Raw genomic sequence first — 24143 nt, 5'->3', positions numbered from 1 at the left:
GTATATACTGCCTCACTCTTCTTCAGTGCATTGTATGAATTGTGAAGGAAAAGAGAGAGAAAGACACTGTCAAACACATGGCAGGAGTGTTTTGCTGTCCTGCCATAATAGCTGTTGTTACAGATTTTCAACCTGTGCTTCTTTCTAAAGGAATCACATAGAAATAATATCTAATGTCACCTTTTGGATCAAAGAATCAGAACTGTGACACACAGAGGCCCCCTTCATTCATCAGAAATTCAGAATGCTCGACCCATGAGGGTTCTGCATAAGTCTCCGCAGATGTTGCTCCACTAATGCCTCATTCCTATAAAAGTTCATGCAGAGAGCATGATAATACAGGATCTTGGCTTATACAGAAGCCAAAACTGGGACATGAAATCTTTTCTGCTGCAGGTGTTCATGCTGCATGAAAAGGACATAAATGGATTAATGTTGGCAGGAAAGTAGTAATGTGATGCCTGCTTCCTAACAAGGAACTCCCTAAGCCTAAGTGCATTTTGTTAGAAAGTCATAAGAAGAGTCGTGCTGTTTTTCCAGTCCAGCAGCCCTTCAAGAGACTATGCTCTCAACCTCAACAAATGGATATGTTCAGTTGAAGATTGAAGATGTTCTCTGGCTTGATGGCCACTGCAGCAAAATACCTTTGGTAGGTTTTTGGGAGAAGCGAAGCATCCCTGTGTAACCAAAGAATAATGAAGAAAAAAAAGCCCTGATCTTTCATAAATGGCCTTTACAATGCTGCTTTAATCTACTCAGTTAAAGATAAATTCATAAAATCTGTGTGTGTCCTCTATATCTATAGATGATCATGGGTTGTATATTCCTGTGGGTTTGTGCTTCCTGGCACTTTGATCCGTAATGCCAGCATCCGTAATGCCAGCATCAATCATGCTAAGGTTCCTTGGGCTGCTCTTGCAGGGAGATGTCATCCTTGTCTCAATGAGACTTCTCCAGAAGCACCTCTTATTAACTGTTGAAGTCATATTGCACCAGCACTATCACTACAATAATTAACAGAGTACAAGAAAGGCCTAGAGCAATGTTGTCCAAACTTGGCCACTTTAAGATGAGTGGACTTCAACTCCCAGAATTCTGGGAGTTGAAGTCCAGTCATCTTAAAGTGGCCAAGTTTGGACAACACTGCTTTAGACACTATAAATGTTTCTCAAGAATGCTTCCAAATTTTATTAGCATTAGGACATATCTCAGAAGTTATTCCAAGGTACAGCAACTTTTTTCTAAGCCACATCCTGCACTCTTTTGGTGCCTGGCAGTTGTTTATGGATCCTGGTTCTCCCTGATGGAACAGCTGCATTGTAGCTAAGCCTACCTGTGCCATCCATGGATTGACTATTGTCTTCCCATGTATCTCCATGTCCATGTCTGTGGCTATACATACACATGCACCCAGGTGCACCCAAAAAAAAATTTAAAAATTCAGAATTACATTCACCTGTCAAAAAGCCTTTGAACATTGTATGCCTGCACTACAATTATCAGTGGCGTCTAAGAAGCTGTTTTTGTATCAAATACTAAGCAATTCCTAATTTCTTTTCTTGTGTAGACAATGGTGACATTTTGCTTTTGCAAAAAAGCAAAAATTTTATTTTAAAAAAATATCTTTTTATCATGAAATTAACAAAATGCAAGACAACGTCCTTGTCACAGTCTGACTCTCAAATTTATTAGATGAAATTGCACTTACCCTAAATAATAAAAGATAGATGATTGAGAGAGAGAGGGAGAGAGAGAGAGAGAATGTAGTATAGTGTTGAAATATATGGTATTTATAGAACAGTGAATCACCTTTCAGTTCTCAAGAAGATGGGTATATTTCTCAGAAACTGCAAATAAAAACTCCCTAAGGGCCTAGAAGGAGCCACTGATGGGATCCACAGACAAATGATCATGGCATGCCACTTTAGTTGATAGTGGTGGGCTTATCCAATAGTTAAAATCTTAAAGTTTCAATACTCAGTGGATTACTTTATGACAGACCTTGGAAGGTGGGAGTTTTAATTTTTCTACATTCACTTTTTAGGAGTATTACACCTTGTCACAAGCCTTGGTGAATTAACACCCTTGCTTTTTCTTTTAGACAGTGCTCAAACTTCACTCAGGTTTCAGAATCCTGCAAGAAAGGCTAGATTTGGTGGCCAATCAGAAGCACAGAAATCAGGAGGAGGGCATAAGAAACTCCTGTCTCTTTGATTCAGGCATGCTGTAATTAGCAGAGCTTGCATGCCCCTTGTAGCAGGTGTCCAGGGCTCAAATGAGCACCCAGAATGTGAGAGACAATCAGAGCAGCAGCAAATAGGATCAGAGTCTGTCCTTTGACTGACTTTTCATCTGGGCACATTTGGATCCCCAGATGTGCTGGGCTGCACAAAACAGAAATGTGCATAGATGCAAATGCTCAATATTATTACATTGTATCTCTCAATATACGATTGCTCTCTGAAACAAACTGATGCTTATTCATAAGTAAGACACATGGCTGTCATATTGAAAGGGAGAGATAAGACTATTGGTTCAAGGTTTAAAACAGCAGAGCTACATCTCTGCTCTGAATTTCTTCTTTCCAAAGTTGTTTTTCTTACTTTTTAAAATACACTATATGAAATATTTGGCTTTTTAGACAAAGGCTGTTTTGAGCACCTTACAGGTGCTGGGTTCCTGCATGTCTTCTGTAGCATGTTGGTTAAAAACATACATGCATTTTTTTTTTCATTCTTCTAAACTCGTACAAGGCTGTTCCCATTTCATTTATTTATCAATAGTTACATTTTAGAACTTGACTTTCCACACAATATTGTTCAAAGTGGTGCTTTTTAACATTCCTAGGCCTGTCTTGTGCCTGTGGAGTGTCATTGGCTAAAATTGGGTGCAGGTCTTCCCTTGCCCAGAGTTGCTTCTCTATCCTGGGAAAAGCGACAACTTTTGAACGTGTGCTTGTTCTTAATCTCTTAGAGAGGCAAGAACTCTGCCAGAGGAAAATGTGACAATTCTAATTCATCACCTCAGTCGTCACCTTTGGATGTCTGTGCAAGCTGCATCCATCCCATGGCCAGTTCTGTGACATGCAGATTTCTAACATCCCTTTCCCCCTCATTTTTGAATCTTAGAAAGAATGCCTGTCTGTGTTGCAAAGGATTTTGAGAGGTATGTTGCCCAACAAGAATCTTTTCAATGTGCACAAATGTAATCTGCCACAATCTGTGATACACAAACTTGAAAACTGTGTTCATGTTTCAAGAACACTTTTATGATCTGCTTGAAAAGGACATTACAGTTGAAGACCAAAGAGCGATATTTATCGACATTTAAATAAAACATTTTGGTGGCATTTATGTATATAAATATTTCTTCATATTAATAGAACACAAAATTAAATAGCTCAGATACACAGACACTATTTAATATACTTCCACTGTTGTCAAAATCACCTGTAAACACCATCTCACACTGAATACAAAAGCAGCTTTTATACCAGTTCCGTGTTCACAACACTGATTCCTCTTTTCATAAAGGAAGTTGCTTTTTTTTAAAAAAAAAAAAGTCAGATCTGAGTGTCAGATCAAAAACGAAAAAAGGTGGGGAGAAACCCCATAAAACTCTTGGTCGATTGAAAACATAATAGACAAATTGCTTTTTAAAATGTAAATAAATCTGATCGGAAACAACTGCTTAAAGTACAGGCCTTTCCTTGGGGATATCCCGACTTTTACAAAGTACAGCCGAGGCACAGACCCCTTTGAATGTCTCCTGTGCACACAGCCCTGAATGAACGGGAGTTGCACCAGAGCGGGGGGTTGCGTCCAAGCTCTGCGGTGCCGACTGAATTGATAAGTAAGAGGGATCGCCGCTCATGTCTCAGCTACATTAAAGCCCTTTTTTTGTCTTTCTGAGAAGGTGCTTAGCTATTTGAATTAGCAAACAACTTACATTCACTTGGGACATTGTACTGCACAAACTGGAAATTTCCACTACTGTTTGGAACAAAAACAGCAATAATAAGAACAGAAGCTTTAAAAATGGACAAGCATTATTGAAAGTGCCAGTTTGTTATTTTAGAAAAATACAGTTATCTACCCCATGTCTAAAATGCCTTTCAATGTGCAGAAAATAGAGACAAGACACTCTCCTGGTGCATTCTCCTTGGGAGCACGCCTGACGCAGACAGCTGGGAAGAAGTAATGTGCTTATTCCATAGACTCTTTGTCCTTGTCATACGCTTGAACAAATGCACAGGATAAACATGGACCTGACTTTTTGCTGACACTGTTCTTAAGCCTCTTTCTGGATTTCTCTCTCTCTCTCTCCCCCCCCCCTCCCCCGCCCTCCAATTTGTAGAAAGGATGAGACTCTCTGATTGGCACAGGGACTGTGTTCCAGCTTTTCTACAACTTAAGAGATTCCCAGGGCTACACTGGGTGCTAAGTACTGCATGGAAATCCAAGTCCCTCTGTGACCCTTGCATTTAAAGCTGAAGTAAAGCCTGTACCCAGTTTCTCATGCCCTGTGTTAAATTAAATACTCAGCCTTCTGCATGTGGCCACACATCTCCAGTTTAAAGGATATCTTAAGGTTTGAAGGCTATCTCTACTTGAAAAACATACATACTCAGTTCTTCTGCTTAAATGTACAGATATAACATGCATCCTTTAGAAATTCTTCACGGTTGTACATAAAATCTCTTTTGTGGAGTTGCCATTTAAGATTGCCCAAATCAATAAACTATAAACAAGTGCTGAAAAACTGTTTTCAAGGCCCCTTGTGCTGCTCACATCTTATAGTGATGGTAATTACTGCTGAGAAAGACAAGACCTCACCTTTCCTGTAAACATATGGCAAGAGCTGAGTACGTGGGATGTTCCTGCACAGGTTATTTAATAAACTGGGTCCACAAATAGACATTATACCTACAAAAGGAGAAGATGGGAAGCTCTAAGATGTTTGGGACATCTGTATAGTATTTGGAACACACATGTACCCACATTTTGAAATAGATCTGTCCAATTTGTGACATAGTGGATCCTACCAGATTTATTAGAAAAACTGTTGGGAGAGGGCTAGCTATGGGTGCTCTCCTGAGATCCCAGAATGGATTAACAAGTGCAGGGCTGAATAGATCACTAACAGTTTTGTCTGCAGCTTTTTGGAACTGTGTAGATAAATCTTCAGATATCTGATTGCTCCTTAATAAATACATTTGTAATTAGTTTTTGCTTAATGTGGCTTAAACTGTTACAGTATACAGGAAGTATTAAAAGGATACATACACCAGGCTGCTACTTTCACATCTTGAAGATATGTAGTTGGCTCCAGCAACCACCCTCCCTTTAATGTTTATTACTGTGATTAAAAAATACTATTCTACGAAGCTTCCCGGGGAATCCGCTTATGAAAAATGACTGACGGTCTCTGCTGATATTGTTGCTTACGTCGTTTACGTTTGTCACACTGACAGAGCAGTAACATCTTGAATGTGGTTCTGAATGTTTTATTACACAGTGCATAGCACATAGGGTTCACTGTACTATTGATGTAGCAAAGCCAGTACCCCAGGTTCCAAAAGGTCTTGGGGATACATTTACAAAAGGTGTTTACCAGGACCATGATATTGTATGGGGTCCAGGTGATAATGAAGGCAAACAAAATGGCACTAAGTGTCTGTGCAGCTTTCTTTTCTTTGATTAGTGACATTCGCTTTCGTTTGGTGATCTGACTTCTTGTCTTCAAGGCAAACTTCTTGGCCAGGGTGGCTTCCTTGAATGATAAAGGTAAGGCAGACGATGCCTTTGTCCCTGCTGAAATGCAGTCAGAAGCCTTTCCTGCGTATACCGCAGATCCTGGTTGAACTGGAAGCTTGGGAAAGCATTTCTGTAAATTCCCATCATCCATGCTCTTTTGCGGATGAAGCCTTTTTGGTTTCTGCTCCTTCAGCTCTGTGTCGAGCTTCTGCAGTTCATCCTCTGACCCTGGCAGATCTTCTGATGAAGGCAGTTTTGTAGAGTTGAGAATTGTACTATGTCCTGGAAGCTTTAGTACGATGGAGTAGATGGCCCGAGTGTCTGAGGCAATGTCATCTTCATCAGAAGAGGCAGAGTTCTCAAGGGATGCATTGCCATCATTGTTGTTCCAGCTGTCGCTGCTGCTATGCTCCTGATCAACTTGATCCGAATTGGGTTTCCAGCTCTTGGATGTCATCCAGAAGTTGCAGCCTCCATATTTTCTTCGGCTGGTACGTTTTGTGTTCTGCTGCTGCAGTTCATAACTGCTGCAGCTTCTGGAGCTTCCTGTCTGGTTGACAAAGCACGCTGCCTCAGCCTCACTGCCAGAAGCCTGGAGTCCTGCTAACTCTTTGGTACGTTTCTCCGTCTCCTTGTATATCCTCCAGTACAAAATACTCATAATGGTAACTGGCAAATAAAAGGCAGCTATGGCAGTGCCAAAAGTGAGGACAGGGTTATTTAGGAACTGGATATAACATTCTCCCTCTTCAACAGTCCGCTCCCCAACAAAATATTGCCAGAAGAGAATAGCAGGAGCCCAAAGGATGAATGAGATAACCCAAGCTAAGCCAATCATCACCGCAGCCCTTCTGGTTGTTCGTTTAGCTCTATAGGTCAGTGGCCTTGTGATGGAAAAGTATCTGTCAAAACTGATAACCAGCAGATTCATGACAGAAGCATTGCTTGCCACGTAGTCAATGGAGAGCCATAGGTCACAGGCCAGGTTTCCCAAAGCCCAGCGGCCCATGATTAGATATGTGGTGAAAAGGTTCATGGAAATAATACCAATTATCAGGTCTGCACAAGCAAGGCTTAACAAAAAGTAATTGTTAACCGTTTTCAGCTGTTTGTTGACTTTAAATGCTACAATCACCAGGATGTTTCCAATGATGGTGACAAGGGCCAGAATGCCAGTGAGGAAAGCAATCAGGACAACTTGCCAGACAGCATGTCCTCCCAGAGGATCAGGAGGAACATTCGACACATTGGTCATGACCACAGTAGTGAAGAAAAAGCTCTCATTTGTATGGGAAGGGCCATAGGTGCTAGTGAACAATGGAGCTTCATTGGGAAGTCCTTTTCTTTGGGAGTCTCGAATCCAGAAGGTGCTCACATTTGGAACCGACGAAGTGATTGTGCTGTTGCTAGACGGGATCATTGTGACATTCTGACATATTCTGCAAAAAAGGCCAGAAGAAAGAAATGGCATGTAAGTAATACATTTATGACATTACTACATATATTACTACTAACATCAAACACCTTATCCAGAATATTGAGGAACTAGATCCTGTTATGGGTTGGGATTATATCATGGAGATAAAAACCTTTTAAACATTTGTCCCTGACATTTATGCTGTCCCCAAATTATCAATTTATTTCATTTATTTCTGTTTGTTTGTTTTTTGTAGTATAAATTGCAAGTGAGGGGCTCTATGAATAACTAGAGCAGGAGCAAAAGGTTAAAAACACACACTCCCCTGCTAGAGTTCTGACCTGTTCTGGGTTTATGTGCTAATTTTTCAGTAAAAAAAACAAGAAAAAAGACATAGTTGCCACCTCTAATATTGTAGTAATGTTATTTAGACCAACTTTTCTCAACTTAGTATTGTGGAAGGGCTCTACTAGAAAAAGCACCCTCCTTGAAATAAGTGCTTAATTTTACTGCTGACCTCACCCTTGGCTGTGGACAAACAACAAGCCATTGTTTAGAAATTAAGATGAATCTATGAAGCCTATTGTTTTGATGCTACAGCCAAACACTCAGCCAGGATCCAATAGCAAAATCAGCTCTGTAATATGTCATCTTTTCGCTTGGAAAATTATTTTATGCAAACACAGAATGCATCAATTAACTAGGACAAACATAAGTCCCATTGATTTTGCAGAATAAGATAGTTCCCATGGACTCTGGAGATCTAAAACTGTTCTCTGTCCAGGGCAAGATACTGCTGATGCATGATTGTCTGGCTTCTGTTTAAAAATCTCTACTGCAAAAGACCCCACTCAATGTTAGAAAGTTTCTCATAAAAATCTACTTCCCTATGATTCCAACTTCCATTTTCTGCTGGACAGCCTTTCAGATATTTGAGGATAATTATGTTGTTTTCCCATAATCTTTTCTTCCTTGGTTGAATCCTTAGTCTTTCAACTATTTCTCATAGGACTAGATTTCTGGCCTTCTTGGTATCTTGGCTGCTCTTCTACCCCAATTAGTCAACAAAAAGTACCTCAACTACTTGCAAATAATGAGGGCACAAACATGCCCCAACAACATCTTTTTTTTTCTCCCAGGTCACCAGGATGGTGCCTTCATCTGACACCCAGCATAATCAGTCTTAAATTGTCCATTAGCTGTACCAGTGCTAAAGCAGCACTTACTACCCTATCTTGAAGCCATCCATTGCCAAATTTAAGATGTATGAAATCTGTTAGTTTTTGTCATTTTGGTCCCTTGAGTCAAGGGCAACAGGTAACAGTGACTTGAAACAGGCAAAAGAGGAAGGACAGCAGATTTCATGCTGGTATGATTTTCTGCTGATTTCAAGGATGGGCAAATGGTAATTTAACTCATCAGTGGGGAAAGGCCTTAAAATTGCATTACTTTTTAAATGCAATTAAAAAGCTGGCTCATGTTTCACTAGTTCCTTTTTACATGTAGTATTGCCCAGTTGGGTGTCTCCTCTTTATACATGCACTATGTAAGAAACTGCCTCTTGGTAAGTGGTGCCAGAAATCTAGCAGGCCAAAACAAGTGTATATTAGTTGATTCCATAAATAGGACAATAAAACAAACATATCACTAGCCTTGATATAGGTAAATATTATTCCAAGAAATATAGAATTGCTAGCAGAAAATGCCTGAGAATAGGAGGAAAAGCTAACTGTCACTGCAGTAGTCAAATGGAAAGGAAGAATGAAATATACACATTAAAAAAAAGAGAAATGCCTATATTTGTGCAGATATAGGATTGTATTCAGTAGTGCTGATACAGACAGAATGGCATCTAATATAGGAATGGATTCTTCCGCCCCTTCCTTCTTCCACACATCCTATGATCCACTCTACTGTGTTGAGGACATCCCTAGAGCAGATGTGGAAAGTGTGTGTGGGCAGTCTTGGAGGAAAGATGAGTGCAAGGAAAGTCAATTGCAATAGCAGAAATCCACTTGCATAATGTTGGAGGTAGCCCATAGAAAGAAGAATTCAGAAACATATTAGTATTGCCAAAGCCAGAAGCCAAAGCTGAAATTATACCATGGGTTCATGATAATGCCACATCACAATGACCTGTTTGTAGTAAATAGTTTTCCCAGCTCAAACCCCACACAGCTTTCATAACCCTTTTTCAAATCCTGTACAGAGGGAATTGGTCAAATAATGTATCACGTCTTAATTGAGGAGAAAAGATGAGATAAATTAGCAAAGCAGCCTGCAAAAATATGGGAAAGAATAGAAAAAATGACCTGGTAGAATGACAAAAGGAGGAGGGATAGGAAAGCATTGTAAAATGAGATACTGTCAAGTACTGGAAATAAAATGAAGAATAATTGAGCACATTTCACACGGAATAAGATCTATACTGTTTCTCCATAAATTAGGTAACGTTTGTTTATACTTCCTGACAGCCAAACATCTGGTTCATAGAGTGCTTTACAAAAGCGAAAGACCCACATGTCAGTAGTAAAACAAGTGCCAGGAGTTTGCTTTAAAAGGTTGAAATTCTAGCATATCCAGAAAACAACAGGACCTGACCCAACAGAGCGCTGCCTCTGCTTTCAAAGAGCTGCTGGCATTGTACACACATACGCACACACACAGAGTGGGCTTGATAAGCCAATGACCTTATTTAGGATAAGTCGGCTCCTTCTGCTTATGGAAAGCATGAAATAACAAATCACTTGTAAACATTAACATTGCTTTTAAAAATACAAGAGAAGGAAGAGCAGTCAAATGGATCCAAAAGAGAGGCAGGCAGGCAGGCAGGCAGGCAGGCAGGCAGGCAGGCAGGCAGGCAGGCAGGCAGGCAGGCAGGCAGGCAGGCAGGCTAATATCTGTTCTCTATTGAGAACAGAGCAGCAAATGCATGACCGTACATCTTTGGCAATGTTTAAAGACGATTTGTGTAGGAAACTGTCTTAAAACAACTTGCAATGGATTTTGTCAATTCTCCTTTCATATTGTGTGGTATGACCTCCACTTTGTTCAGCTGCAATCCTTCATTTCCCTATAAACCTACATATGCATTCCCTCTCCCTCTCTCCCCCCCCCCCGGCTGCTCTTCAAAGGCTTCACATTTTCAAGTGTGTTGTACAGACTCTTCTAAATAGATGCCCAAAGGTAGTGCTGCAAGTTACAAGTTTGGGGCTGAAAATTCAAGAACTCTAGATGGCAACAAAGAGAGGGTTTTTTTTTTTTTTTGTATTTCTTTGCTCATGTCTAGTAGTCATCTGAATTGTTTGTAGTCCAGATCTTGTAGCCTTATCAAAGGAAATAAAAGGGGGTGTTCTGGTGATTCAAAGCATTTTGCTGGTTTGGGTTTTCTCACAAACAATATATAATACACTATTGCAACTTCAGCTTCCTAGTGGAGGACGCTGGGGGTTGAGTTGAGCAGTGTGATATTGACCTGAGCAGCCAACCAATGAGATTTATCCCCTCATTAAATTATTTGCCTATAAGAGCTCGGGCAAGGCTGACATTACTTTGGATTTTGTTCACTTTCTCATATCTCAGTTTCTTTAATGCGGCCAGCCCCAAAGTCTTGACTATCCTCGGTCTTGTAATAGTAGATCTTTTCACTTTCTGCTACAAAGGTGGGAGCTCTCCACACTCTGGATGGGGGCTCAAGGCTGTTTTAAAATGATTGGGGCATGATTGGCACACGTTTAAATCTCCTGACAATGGATGAGTGCCAGAGTAACACAGCCCAACCTTTTTCTGTTCTAAGCCAGCAGGGAGGGCATACATCCCAGCTTCTTTCTCTGTGGATTACTGTTCTCTGTGGGGTTATTCCTCACTGGATCACCTGTCTTCTGTTGCTTCTTATAACTTATAACTATTCATGCCATGTGATTGCCAACAAACCACAACTTCCCCACAACAAATTCCTGCCAGTAATGAGGACACTCCAGAAAACTCAGTGACTAGCAGTAGCAAAGCTGTACTATCCCACAGTGGCAACTCAGAATTACATTGCCAAAGATGTACAGTCATGCATTTGCTGCTCTGTTCTCATAACAGATATTAGCCTCCCTCCCAAAAGAAGCTGAAATGAAAGAAGTTGTAATAACAGCAGAAATGGTGGAGAAAAGGGCAAGGAAGATCAAGAATTGGTCAGCACTGTCAGATTCAGCTGGCGTGGCACGGCTAGTTTTTGCCCAGCCGTGCTGAGTCAGTTCTACCGCCCACATACAAGCCGAGAAAAAGGGGAAGTGAAACCCGCGGCTGATTAATGAGCCACCTGAGACCATTTAACAAAAAACTGCAGAGCGGATATTTTGTATCAACGCTGATTAGCCGCGAGTGCTGAAGACAAAGGGTTGAGCAGCGGCTCGTGGAAAAGCGATCAGCGCATGATTGGAAAACCCCGCCTTTGCGCACACCTGAAAGAACCAAGAGGAACCACGACCATGCCAGCGGGGCAGAGCAATCAAGGGACCAAAAGAACTGAACTGAATCTGCCATTTCGGTAGAAGAGGGGATTACACCAAGAGATTTGTAACATAGGAACGGGGCAAAGCGCGGGAAGGGGAGAACTATAAATTGTATCACAAGATGTGCCAAGCCAGTCCTGGCTTTGTCTGCAATTACGTACATTACGCTTGAGTAAACTTCTTTGTGGAACACACGTGTCACGAGAGTTTCTCTAGACGAACGGGGTAAACCTTACAAGCACCAGGTGAAGATGAACTGCATGATGTTTGGTTGAAACTTCTGACTGCTCTGCCCCTACTCATTGCCAAGCAATTTAACAACATATTGCAAGGAGGTGAAATTGAAGATTGGTTAACATCTGGCACAACCTACCTGATAATGAAAGATCCAGCAAAAGGGGCAGTACCAAGCAACTACAAGCCAATTATATCCTTGCCAACAACCTTCAAATTGCTAACTGGTGTGGTAGCTGATGCAGTCCAACAGCATGTGGTTGAAAACAGGCTCTTTACAACTGAGCAGAAAGGAAACTGCCCAAACAGCAGAGGGAGAAAAGATCAGCTCCTAATTGACAAGATGATTTTGGAAAACTGTAAGAGAAGTAAGATCAACTTGAATGTAGTTTGGATGATTACAAGAAGGGATTTTACTCCCTGCCACATGACTGGATAATCAAGTGCCTAGCAATAACAGGAGTCACTAGAAATAACAGAAGTTTTGTGCAAAGATCAATAGCACAATGGAAGACAAAGTTGCTGGTCAATGGTGATAGACTGGGAGAGGTTAACATTAAGAGAGGAATCTTTCAAGGAGACTCACTATTATCACTACTGTTTGTCATTGCATTGATTCCCCTGTCAACAATATTGAACAAGTCAGGCCATGGCTATTAAACATCAAAAATATCTGCCAGGTTATCTCATCTCCTTTACATGGACGATCTGAAGCTGTATGGAAAAACACCATCTGAAATGGAATCACTGCTCAACACTATCTGAATATACAGCCAAGATATGGCCAGTACACACACACACACACCACTAGCAGGCAAAGCAGATAACAACAAGACCTGGCAATGGCTAAGAGCAGGAAAGTTGAAGAAAGAGACAGAGGGGCTAATTCTGGCTTCACAAGACCAAGCCTTAAGGACAAATGCATATAAAGCCAGAATTGAGAAGACAGCAACAGACACAAATGCCACCTCTGCAAAGAAGCTGAAGAAACAGTGGACCACTTAGTTAGCAGCTGCAAGAAGATCGCACAGACTGACTACAAACAATGGTATGACAAAGTAGCAACAACGGTGCATTGGAATATCTGCAAGAAATACCATTTGCCTGCAAGCAAGAACTGATGGGACCACAAAACAGACAAAGTAATAGAAAATGAAGAAGCTAAAGTGCTCTGGGACTTTAAAATTCAAACAGACAAGCACCTGCCACACAACACCCCAGACATAACAATTGTTGATAAGAAAAACAAAGAAGTCTAGATAGTGGACATTGCAATACCTGGAGACAGCAGAAGAGAAGAGAAAGAACTGGAGAAAATAACAAAATGTGAAGACCTGCAAATAGAAGTAGAACAACTATGACAAAAGAAAGCAAAGATAGTACCAATAGTAATAGGTGCCTTGGGTGCAATCCCAAAACATCTGGAGCAGCACTTGAACACCATTGACATTGACAAAATCACCATTAGTCAATTGCAAAAGGCAGCTTTACTTGGAACAGCTTACATTCTGCGATGATACCTCTAACACCATCAAACAACAACATCTGCCTATCCCACATCCTTGAGAAGGACTCAATAGGTGGATACAAATGCCAAATCCAGTCTAAACATCTGGCTGACTGTGCAACCAACAACAACAGCAACAACAACAATAATAATAATATATCTTTCTGCACTGGTCTTTTAGCTTGACAGTTAAAAAGCTGTTGTGCTTTCCAATCTCAATCTTCTAAAACAAGTACTGTGGGGAGGCAATATTTCAAAAATGTATTGTGGTGAAACTCTTGAAGCTATCAAACTGAAACTTGGGAGGGTTAAAGCTTGCTAAAGGATCCACCATCTCTTCTATTTTCATTTCATTTTGCTCAAAAGTAAAGTAGTTTCAGATGTTTGAAGTTTCCATATTATGATTTTTAAAATCCAACCTTGAATCTCAAATTGCTTCAAATTGATTCATGTTTCACTGAAACTTGAATTACAAACTTGAATTGTACCCTCTTTGAATCCTGAATCTCTAACTCATGTAAAACTAACTTTACTATATTTGGAATGTATTTTACCATATTTGGAATGTTATTTTTCCATTCTGAATCTTTCCTGTCCCTAATACACTAAGAATTACTAGGATGTGTATCTGCACCTTATCTGTTTAGAGGTAGTTAAAAAAAAGTTTAAAGATTATTATTGTTTTGAATAAGTGGACAGAAGGGAAGCAATCCTGAAGCACCAAATCACACAGAAAAGCTATAGACTCTCCAAAATACTGTTTTTCAAATTTTAAATTTTGGGCAACAAATGCTATGCTAAAAGCTCCACTAAATTGTTAGTAGTGTGTTTTCATTTCTAAAATTAATGAGAAATAAAAAGAGTACTTGGTTGTTGATGAAAAATAAATGAAAGTACAAAAAAACTGCAAGGTGGAGTATATATATATTGTTTTGATGCTGTTTTTTTTTTTAAAAAATATTGTTTTTGCTGACAAGAATCATTGTGTATTGAATTGCTTAGCAATTGGATCCAAACTGATAATCTGATTATAAAATTGAAAAACCTGGCTAGTATCAAATCTTTTTATATTTTTAAAATAAAAATAAGAACCATTGACCAATGTATTTGAACTTTTATAGATCATAATGCCTTAGGTAATGTTTATTACAATGCCATAAGATTTTTTGCCATTCTAGAACTCAAGCTGAGTCTGTATTGCTATGGGATAAAATAATAATGGAAGAGAATTTAATAAATCAGAAAGAAGGAGGGCCTACATAAAGGAAAACAATCAAATGTACTTTCTTAGTTTATATCCAACCTTAGTTTATTTCCAATTTTAGGCTACTGAAGATGGCTGCTTCTTCATGAATGCTGTGGCATTACTATATAAGTATTAATCAAAATTTATGAAGTGTACTGTCATAAATGTTCAAGCATATTCTATTAATAATTCAACTAAGCCATCAAGTTAAGCACATGTATTAAAAAGTTATATATTTAGTTATTTTATTACAGTCACTGGCCAGAATTGCAAACAAAAACACATTAACAATCAAGTAAAAACAAAACAAGATAAAATATTACAATTGGAGGTGGGTTTGTCAGTCTGCCGAATTTTACAGGAGTATAACAAAATTTAGCTACGTTCAAGGAGACTGAATCATACTGATCTTGTAACAACTATACACAAAAAAGATCAGAATTTCCTGGGTGTTTTACCATGTAAGGAGTTATAAGGCAGGTCCTTGACTCCTTATAGAGGAGTGTACAGTGTAGCAGGACATGAGCTGTAGTTTCAGCTGCCCCTCATCCACAGGGGCACAGTCTCAGCTCATAGGGGACTTTTTTGTGTTGGCCCTCCAAAATTGCTGTGGGGAAAGTGTTAAAGCGAGCTAAAGTTTGGAATTTGGAAACAGTTATGTGGTGTGCGTATCTCACTGGTTTGTAAAAAGGGGCTTGACTGTTGAGAAAAATATGCTTAGGTAGAGCAGACTGGTCCTGTTGGGATTCCAGGTCTTTGATGCGTTGTTTAAATGCACTAAGTGCGTGCTCATAACCTATCATTAGGAATGCCTACCTGGAAAAGCCGAGATGTTGAAGGTCCTAGCTGGGCACCAAAAAGTAGTTGTGCATAAGCCTTAGCTGAATATAGCTTCAGTGCTGTTGGGACATGCTGTGCTCCTCTGGTAAGGTGAAAAGGTTGAATTGTGGCCACTGTTTTCTGAGCATTTTGTATGACAGAATTTTGGAGTGCACTGGATTTGGTGGCGCTATGGAAAACCATGCCCAAGTATTTAAAGGATTTTACTTGTTCAATACTCTGGCCATTTATCCTCCAGGTATGCAGTTTAGGTCTCTTTGCAAAGATCAGGATCTTAGTTTTGCTATAGTTGATTTCAAGTGCTTCCTCAGAGCAGTAATTGGCCAGAGCATTCAGAGTCTAAGTCCAGTTAATCGTTGTGATAGAAATACTATGTCATCTGCATACAACAAAGTTGCTATATATCTGTTTGCTAGTTTTGGGGGGTGATGTTCTAGTTGATTTATTTTATTTTGGCCACAAGTGGTTTATATACAGATTAAACAGTAGAAAAACAAAAAGGCTAATTTCTTGCCTTCATTGGATCCATACTCTAGTATAGTGTAACTCCCCAATTGTATCCCCCCTAAATTACCTATAAATCATTGTGGGGGCTAGATGGGGATGCCGAAGATCAAACTGACAAGGAGAAGAATTCTTATCCCAGCAATTAGCAACCACTCAGAGACAGAAGTCTGGCTTTGGGTCTCATGCCATCCCTGGAACTGGCTCTTCTGACAGTGATATTGTTTTCTCTGACACCCAAAATACACCCATTTCTCCAACAGTATGTACCAACTTATGTTCCCACCATTCTTGGGGACCTGTCTCTTACAATGGCCACTACTGGGAACTTAGACTGACATTTGGATACCTCTAAAACCCTAACAATTCTTTCATGGAATATTGCAGGCTGGAATGCTAAATCCAAAGACTCCACTTTCATGAATTATGTTACTGAATTTGACATACTCCTACTTCAAGAGACCTGGCTAGACAACAGCTTGTTTATAAGAGGGTATAAGTCCTTCCCACTTGCAGCAGCTCCTGGAGCAGGATGAGGTAGACTGTGTGGTGGCTTAAGTATACAAAGTTCAACTAAGCTACATTCAAATGTTATATAGTTAGACCCAATGGAGTGCTATGCAATGTCTGTGCTGCTAAAATCTAATAATGCTCTGTTACTATTGGTCAATGTCTATCCTCCAAATAGGTCCCAATTTAACAGCTTAAGGATCAAATACAAAGTATACGTATGTACCCTTATGTTTAATAACCCCTGTGGTTATGTAATACTTTCTGGTGATCTAAATGTAAGGATGGGGGTAAATGCTGAGGCACTTTTTACTCAGTTCCATGAATGCGCTCCAGAACTAGTTATAATCCCCCCTCTATCAATCTGGCAATCTAAAGATTCAAAAGGGGATTACAAGGGGCTGTGTTTATTATGAACAATTAACAAACTAAATTTATATCTATTGAATGGATCAGTAGTGATTTCCCTGGCGAATTCTCCCAGTGGGTTGGCTCAAGACCTTCCTTGATTGATTATACTTTAATCTCATGGAATTTAATCACTCTTATACAAAAATTTTATTATATATTTTATATAGACAATTGACCTAATAGTGACCATCTTCCAGTATCAGAGTTATAAAAGCATCCAACAATTGCTTTCTGGAAACAGAACCTACTCCACTTTGGAAATGGACCTAGAGCCAGGGCTGGTCTGTGCCAGATGGACTCAGCGACTCGGTCAGCAAACCTTTCAGTTGCTTCTGTCTGCTGCAGTTCCATTCTACTATAGTTAAAGAGAGGTCTGGGAATTCCCTTCTGCAGACATTCATCCAACTGATACAGTTACTCCAGCCAGTGCTCTCCACCCAGGTATTGAGGAAGAGAGAAAAACATGGGGGGCAAGCCTTATCCCTGTCAGTCCTGATTTTACATGGAATGTTTTAAGGCCAAGAGTAAAGTGATTAGGAAATTCAAATTATATAGAGAGCCCAGCTGAGCACTCCATCCAGGACTTCATGCTCCTGAAAAAACAGTACAAACATCCATTACAAAACAAGAAAAAAAAATTCACTAGGGCTTCCTGGCAGCAATTGATAATAGCATCTCAAGCCAGAAATCCCGTTCTATTCTGGTGCCTGAAAGCTTCCCATCCATCTGGCAGGCCCTTCTCACTTCTCCACCTCTTACTTGCACTGGTGTGGGAAGACTACTTCAGAGCATTATATTCACAAGAAGAGTCTCCTAAATTCGACTTAAATCTTAATGCGAACCTGCTCCCTAACTGGGCCCCAGTTTCAAGTGCTGAAATAAAGGCGCTTCTAAATCAACTAAAGCCTGGTATTAAAAAGTTATTGGCACTTCCTGTACCAAAGGGCACATCACACTTTATATTCCACAGGTTCTGTGACTCATTCATGTCATAATTTCTGAGCTGCTTTGCAGCTGTTCCTGAGTTATTGAAACAAGGATTACCACCCATGTATTTACTGTATCACAGTGGACTTTAGATTACCAATTTGTCCTGAGATAGGAACTATAGGATGCTGTAGGAAACATCATGTGTTGCATATTACTGATAATATCCTAGTTCCATGTCTAAATATCCCTGACTCTCACAAATCATGGTTGCATTATGGCTAGACCCTGATCTGGCCATCATATGCATCCCCCAAATTCCTTCCAAGTACTGATTCCCTCTATCTGTTAGCAATGGTGCAACCAAGACAGGGGTCTGAGACAGAAAGGCCCCACCCAGTAGAATAAAAGACTCTCAGCTATAACTGAGTTAGTTTACTTTGTGTTCAAGTAAACTGAAAATATTGAATTGTATTCATCTATGTCTCTCCATCATGAAAAGAATATAGTGGTGTTTTGAAATCTCCTAAAGAAAGGATGGGTAGAGTAAGACCCTTAAGCCAAATCCCTAAAATTGGCTAATGGCACTTTGGCCTGTCAACTTTTGTGACTTAAGAACTGTGCTGGGACAACCTCATATAGGTTACATGTGCACAATTTCTACCATCAAACCAAACATAGTCAGGGACTTTGCAAACTTGTTTTTGTTGGCAGCTGGTGAATTTGCTCCTTGAAACAAAGGAAAAGATTGCACACCCAGCTCTCTTCCATATACTTAAAAACTTGCAATAGGGCCATCATCATTAGCACAACTGAAATTATTAGGCTAGCTTAGGGGACACAGGACACAATTCTGTCCTTTAGAGTGTGGCTTGGTGGACAGAGGGGCTAAGGAACAAAGCCCTGGCCTCATTTTGCCTCCTAGTCCTACTTGTAATCCTGCCTCTTATAAATGTACTCAGTGTCCTAATATGCTAGAGAACACCATGAACCTTTCACATAAACTGTAACTAGGTAATGTAAGAAAACACACTACATGGCCAGCAATACAGATTGTACCTGCAAATTACCAGGAACAGAAAGATGGCAGTTAATATGTTACTTTAGAAGTGTATAATTCATCTTTTTGTTATATTTGGACCAGAAATCACATCTCCCCTATTTTTCCATACTACTGTTTGGGCAGGTGCCAATGCTACACGATATTCGGCCAAACACGAGCAAGCACGAAGTAAAACTGCAACTTTCTAAAAACAAATAAAAATAACAGTGTATTGCGGAGGGAGTCATCTTACCCTTGCTGTTAAGAATAAAAGAAACTGTTACAAGTATAGGAATAAGCAGCAAAGGAATGAGTAATATCTAAACAGGTTTTCTTTCTTTCCTTCCCTGACTAGTATATATGTACTTATGCATATATTAACATCCCTGAACAAGTGGGCCACGTGCCCATATTTATTGGGGAGAGGGAAATCTTTAGGAGAGGTTATAGCTGGAAGTGGCAAGCCTTAGCTGACACAATGAGGAAAGTGTGCATTGCACCGGATTTTTGTGGGGTTTTTTTGGGGGGGGGTATTTTCTTCCTTTTTTTGGAGGAGGGTGGATTGTCTGCAATTCAGAGTTAGCTTCCTTTTGATTAGTGTGCTACAGTCATATTAAACTGGATTATTTTTTTGCTCAAAACCTCTAGATTTTAAAATGTGGATTACGTTAATCCTTCCAGTGTATGACTTGAACATTACATTCAGGCTGTCTAACTCCGCTAGATGGTGCAGTCACCCTGCAATACAGGAGTTCATGAAGAGAATGCAATGGCATTTTTGTTGAAAGGCTAAATTTCAAAGTGACAAGAACATTCCCCTCAAAACTATGAACAACAACAAAATAGCACTGCTCAGTTTTTAAGGAACACTTTTAGTATTTAATTGAATACTATTATATATACAGAATATATAGGACATATATTTAAATACTAAACAATTGTGAGAAATCCTTGCAGTTACTTCTAATCTATAGATTTGGTGGCTAGAATTTACCTAATTTTTATAATGATCTCTTTTTCGTTGATCTCTTTTTAAGCCATGACTGTAATAGCTGCTGTTGCATTTATAATGAACTATAATGTAAGTCCACAATTTAGTGCAAGTTAGTACAATAACATGAGCCAACAATCTAAGAAGACTAATTTAAAAGTAATTTGCCATGAGGCAGCAATGGCCTAGGCACAGGAATTGTGGGGCTTCACATATGGAGAAATACTTTTAGAAATAATCATGTTAGATATATGAAAACAACAGAATAATCAATATGCAAACTGCTATTTAACCCAATTGTAAATTTCCAATGGACTATGTTTAGGGTTTTATCCATTTGTTATTGCAGAGTAGCCTATGCCAAGATATAAATTAGCCTGAGGCCAAGCACTATTGGAGTGGCCTTGCTGAAGGTCACAAACATCAAGATCATTTTTTATTTATAGCTTGCAGTTAGAGGTGTTGAAAGGGTTGGTTTTCTGCTGATATACCTTTAAGACTTGTTTTTCGATGAAAGTTAACATTGACTATTAACAACAATCATAATACTCTTGAATCAAAAAGACTTCCTTGAACTTCTTCCTTGCAAAGTAGAATAAGCATCACCAAAAGACTACCCATGTCTGTTTGCTGTTTGTCTTTATTATGTGATGACTTAGTGCTTTAAATTGTTTTGTTTTTGTTTCCATGCTGAAAAATAGTATAGCAGAAAACAGTTTAACATGGTTTCCCCCAGGGTTTTCTACTTTTCTCCCAGAATTGGCCAATTTGAGGATTCAAAGGGTGATTTGACCATTTCCAGAAGCATATCATCCAGAAAAAGATGTAATCAAATTCTAAAGGGCTGTTTTACACATCCCTACTGAAAAACTAAAATGGATTCCTATTTTTTCCTCTCTTTTTTTGCACAGTGGATTGTTCTAAAATGAAATGAAGCATACTAAGAATCTCTCGGAAACTGAATTAAAATATTGTTTTTGCTTAAATATTGATTAACAGGCTGACCCATATAAAACAAATTGAAGAATAAAGGAAACTGAGGCTGGCTATGCCATAATAAGGATTTGAATAAACATTGAGAGGGCAACAGTTACATTTAAAGACAATTTCTTTTTCTGACTACATGAAAATGCATATTTTGAAACCAAGACTCAGGCAGGCTTCTGGATAAGCTTAGAGGTCTACTAGAATTATTTTTTGGACTTGTCATGCAATTTTTTTCTTCTTTTCAAATGCGAAAAATCAGTAACATTTAGTCAATGGACAGGAAGTACCACAACCCACTTTTTGAGCCTCCCAAGATTGCAAATTGGAGTTTGGCAGTGTTTGCCGAGGAGTAGCTTGCATAGTCAACCAGTGTTTGCCACGGTGAATATGGACAGCCACAAATCTCATTTACTAGAAGAAAGGACTATATCTGACCTTGTCACTTCTCCACTCCTACCTGTCTGACTAATATCTATTTTTCTAGGCAATCGGACACACTTCTAAACATGGCATCAGACAATAACCATCTACAATTTTTCTTTATGGTACCTATGTAGGCCAGAGGTAGACCTGGAGATAAGGTAATGCTGATGGGTGATGCTTTACTCTGTGGTATTACACTTCATAGATTGATAGATTGATAAATAGATATAACGTTAGGTGGCAGGAAGCCTACTTGATGCTTAGTGGGTATTTTGGCGCTCACTGATATCAAGCTGCCTACCTCTGCAATGGGATAACTCTTGTTGATTTGTTTCAGAAGAATTAAACTCTGGGCCATTTTACTATTCCATTCCTTGGAAGAAGGAACTTGAGGTCTCTGTAGTTTCGTATGCCCTACTAGACTTTAGAATAAAATTTCTTCTCTCTTCTTCATTATCTCCTTCAGGTAGAATGATATATAGTGTAAGACAAACAATCTAAATGATTTAGTTCAGCACAGATCTCCACCTTTATTCGAGTCTAATTTTCATGCTACAGCCCATACTTTATAACTGTCAATATCAGTAGTGTTGCCGAGCAAGCTTTGCAAGTATGACTCATCAATATTGAGAGGGATGGAGGACAATGTAACCAGCACAGAAATAGATATCAATACAATATGAGGCAAACTCCTTCTAAAGTTCCTGGAAACCTAAATAGTGTTTGAAAAACATCTCCATATGATGGTCAACAAAAGGAGAAAGACTGTGAATAAAGGAAAGTATGTTGAGTTCACTGGCAAGAATGACCTATATAATTTAAAGGGTCTAGAAAGCTAAAGCCTGATTTTTTTAAAAAAGAGGAAAGAAAATATAGACAGCAATCTGTTACAACTATCTGAACATGCAGCTCAGAACAAAGAATATGTATGGCATTTGTGTCTGCTGGGACCAAACCAGGCCTCTTGAACTCCATAAGGAGCAGCAATGCCATTAGCCAGCAAAGAGTTTCCATTCCCTTAACACAGCAATAACTCTTCAGCGTCTTTCTTCTTGGCCTACAGCCACTACAGAAGGAGGACATTGCTAACTATTCAGGGTAGCTAGGATAACAACATCCTAACAGCAGTATTGATCTGTACTGTATAAGAGCACAGAATAGTTTTGATGGGCAAGGCTTTTAAAATCATTTTAATGCCTGAAATAAAATCCAAAAAGAGTAACTATGTACTCAAATTCTGTGTTTTTAATTTGCAAAGCTATGTTAACTTCTCATACTTTTCTGTTTCGTTTCTTTCTTACTTTACTGCAATTCAGTTGTTACCAAGATCTACAGTCAGGTCCAGAAATATTGGGACATCGACACAATTCTAACATCTTTGGCTCTATACACCACCACAATGGATTTGGAATGAAACAAACACAATGTGCGTTAACTGCAGACTGTCAGCTTTAATTTGAGGGTATGAACATCCAACTCAGGTGAACGGTGTAGGAATTACAACAGTTTGCATATGTGCCTCCCACTTGTTAGGGGACCAAAAGTAATGGGACAGAATAATAATCATACATCAAACTTTCCCTTTTTAATACTTGGTTGCAAATCCGTTGCAGTCAATCACAGCCTGAAGTCTGGAATGCATAGACATCACCAGACGGTGGGTTTCATCCCTGGTGATGCTCTGCCAGGCCTCTACTGCAACTGTCTTCAGTTCCTGCTTGTTCTTGGGGCATTTTCCCTTCAGTTTGGTCTTCAGCAAGTGAAATGCATGCTCAATGGGATTCAGGTCAGGTGATTGACTTGGCCATTGCATAACATTCCACTTCTGTCCCTTCAAAAACTCTTTGGTTGCTTTTGCAGTATGCTTTGGGTCATTGTCCATCTGTACTGTGAAGCGCCGTCCAATGAGTTCTGCAGCATTTGGCTGAATGTGAGCAGATAATATTGCCCGAAACACTGCAGAATTCATCCTGCTGCTTTTGTCAGCAGTCACATCATCAATAAATACAAGAGAACCAGTTCCACTGGCAGCCATACATGCCCACGCCATGACACTACCACCACCATGCTTCACTGATGAGGTGGTATGCTTAGGATCATGAGCAGTTCCTTTCCTTCTCCATACTCTTCTCTTCCCATCACTCTGGTACAAGTTGATCTTGGTCTCATCTGTCCATAGGATGTTGTTCCAGAACTGTGAAGGCTTTTTAGATGTCATTTGGCAAACTCTAATCTGGCCTTCCTGTTTTTGAGGCTCACCAATGGTTTACATCTTGTGGTGAACCCTCTGTATTCACTCTGGTGAAATCTTCTTTTGATTGTTGACTTTGACACACATACACCTACCTCCTGGAGAGTGTTCTTGATCTGGCCAACTGTTGTGAAGGGTGTTTTCTTCACCAGGGAACGAATTCTTCGGTCATCCACCACAGTTGTTTTCCGTTGTCTCCCGGGTCTTTTGGTGTTGCTGAGCTCACCGGTGCATTCCTTCTTTTTGAGAATGTTCCAAACAGCTGTTTTGGCCACGCCTAATGTTCTTGCTATCTCTCTGATGGGTTTGTTTTGTTTCTTCAGCCTAATGATGGCTTGCTTCACTGATAGTGACAGCTCTTTGGATCTCATCTTGAGAGTTGACAGCAACAGATTCCACATGCAAATAGCACACTTGAAATGAACTCTGGGCCTTTTATCTGGACATTGTAATTGGGGTACTGAGGGGATATCACACACCTGGCCATGGAACAGCTGAGAAGCCAATTGTCCCATTACTTTTGGTCCCTTACCAAGTGGGAGGCACATATGCAAACTGTTGTAATTCCTACACCGTTCACCTGAGTTGGATGTAC

The 24143-nt window shown here is 39.7% G+C and overlaps 1 protein-coding gene across 1 annotated transcript in view; it reads right to left on the bottom strand.

Annotated features, from left to right (window-relative positions):
* Positions 1-4373: 4373 nt before the first annotated feature.
* Positions 4374-24143, bottom strand: part of CHRM3 (cholinergic receptor muscarinic 3) — a 196943-nt gene continuing 177173 nt past the window's right edge. The window contains exon 3 of the mRNA XM_088143924.1: positions 4374-7195. Coding sequence (XP_088000050.1) covers positions 5380-7176 — 1797 coding nt within the window. The 5' untranslated portion in view covers positions 7177-7195 and the 3' untranslated portion in view covers positions 4374-5379. The remainder of the gene's footprint in view (positions 7196-24143) is intronic.

This window comes from Python bivittatus, unplaced genomic scaffold (genome assembly GCF_059951505.1).
Source record: "Python bivittatus isolate LINGU-HERP-01145 unplaced genomic scaffold, Pbiv_v1 ctg000020_np1212, whole genome shotgun sequence".
Lineage (NCBI taxonomy): Eukaryota > Metazoa > Chordata > Lepidosauria > Squamata > Pythonidae > Python > Python bivittatus.
The sequence above is the reverse complement of the archived record's forward strand: the minus strand, read 5'-3'. Positions and strand labels throughout refer to the sequence as shown.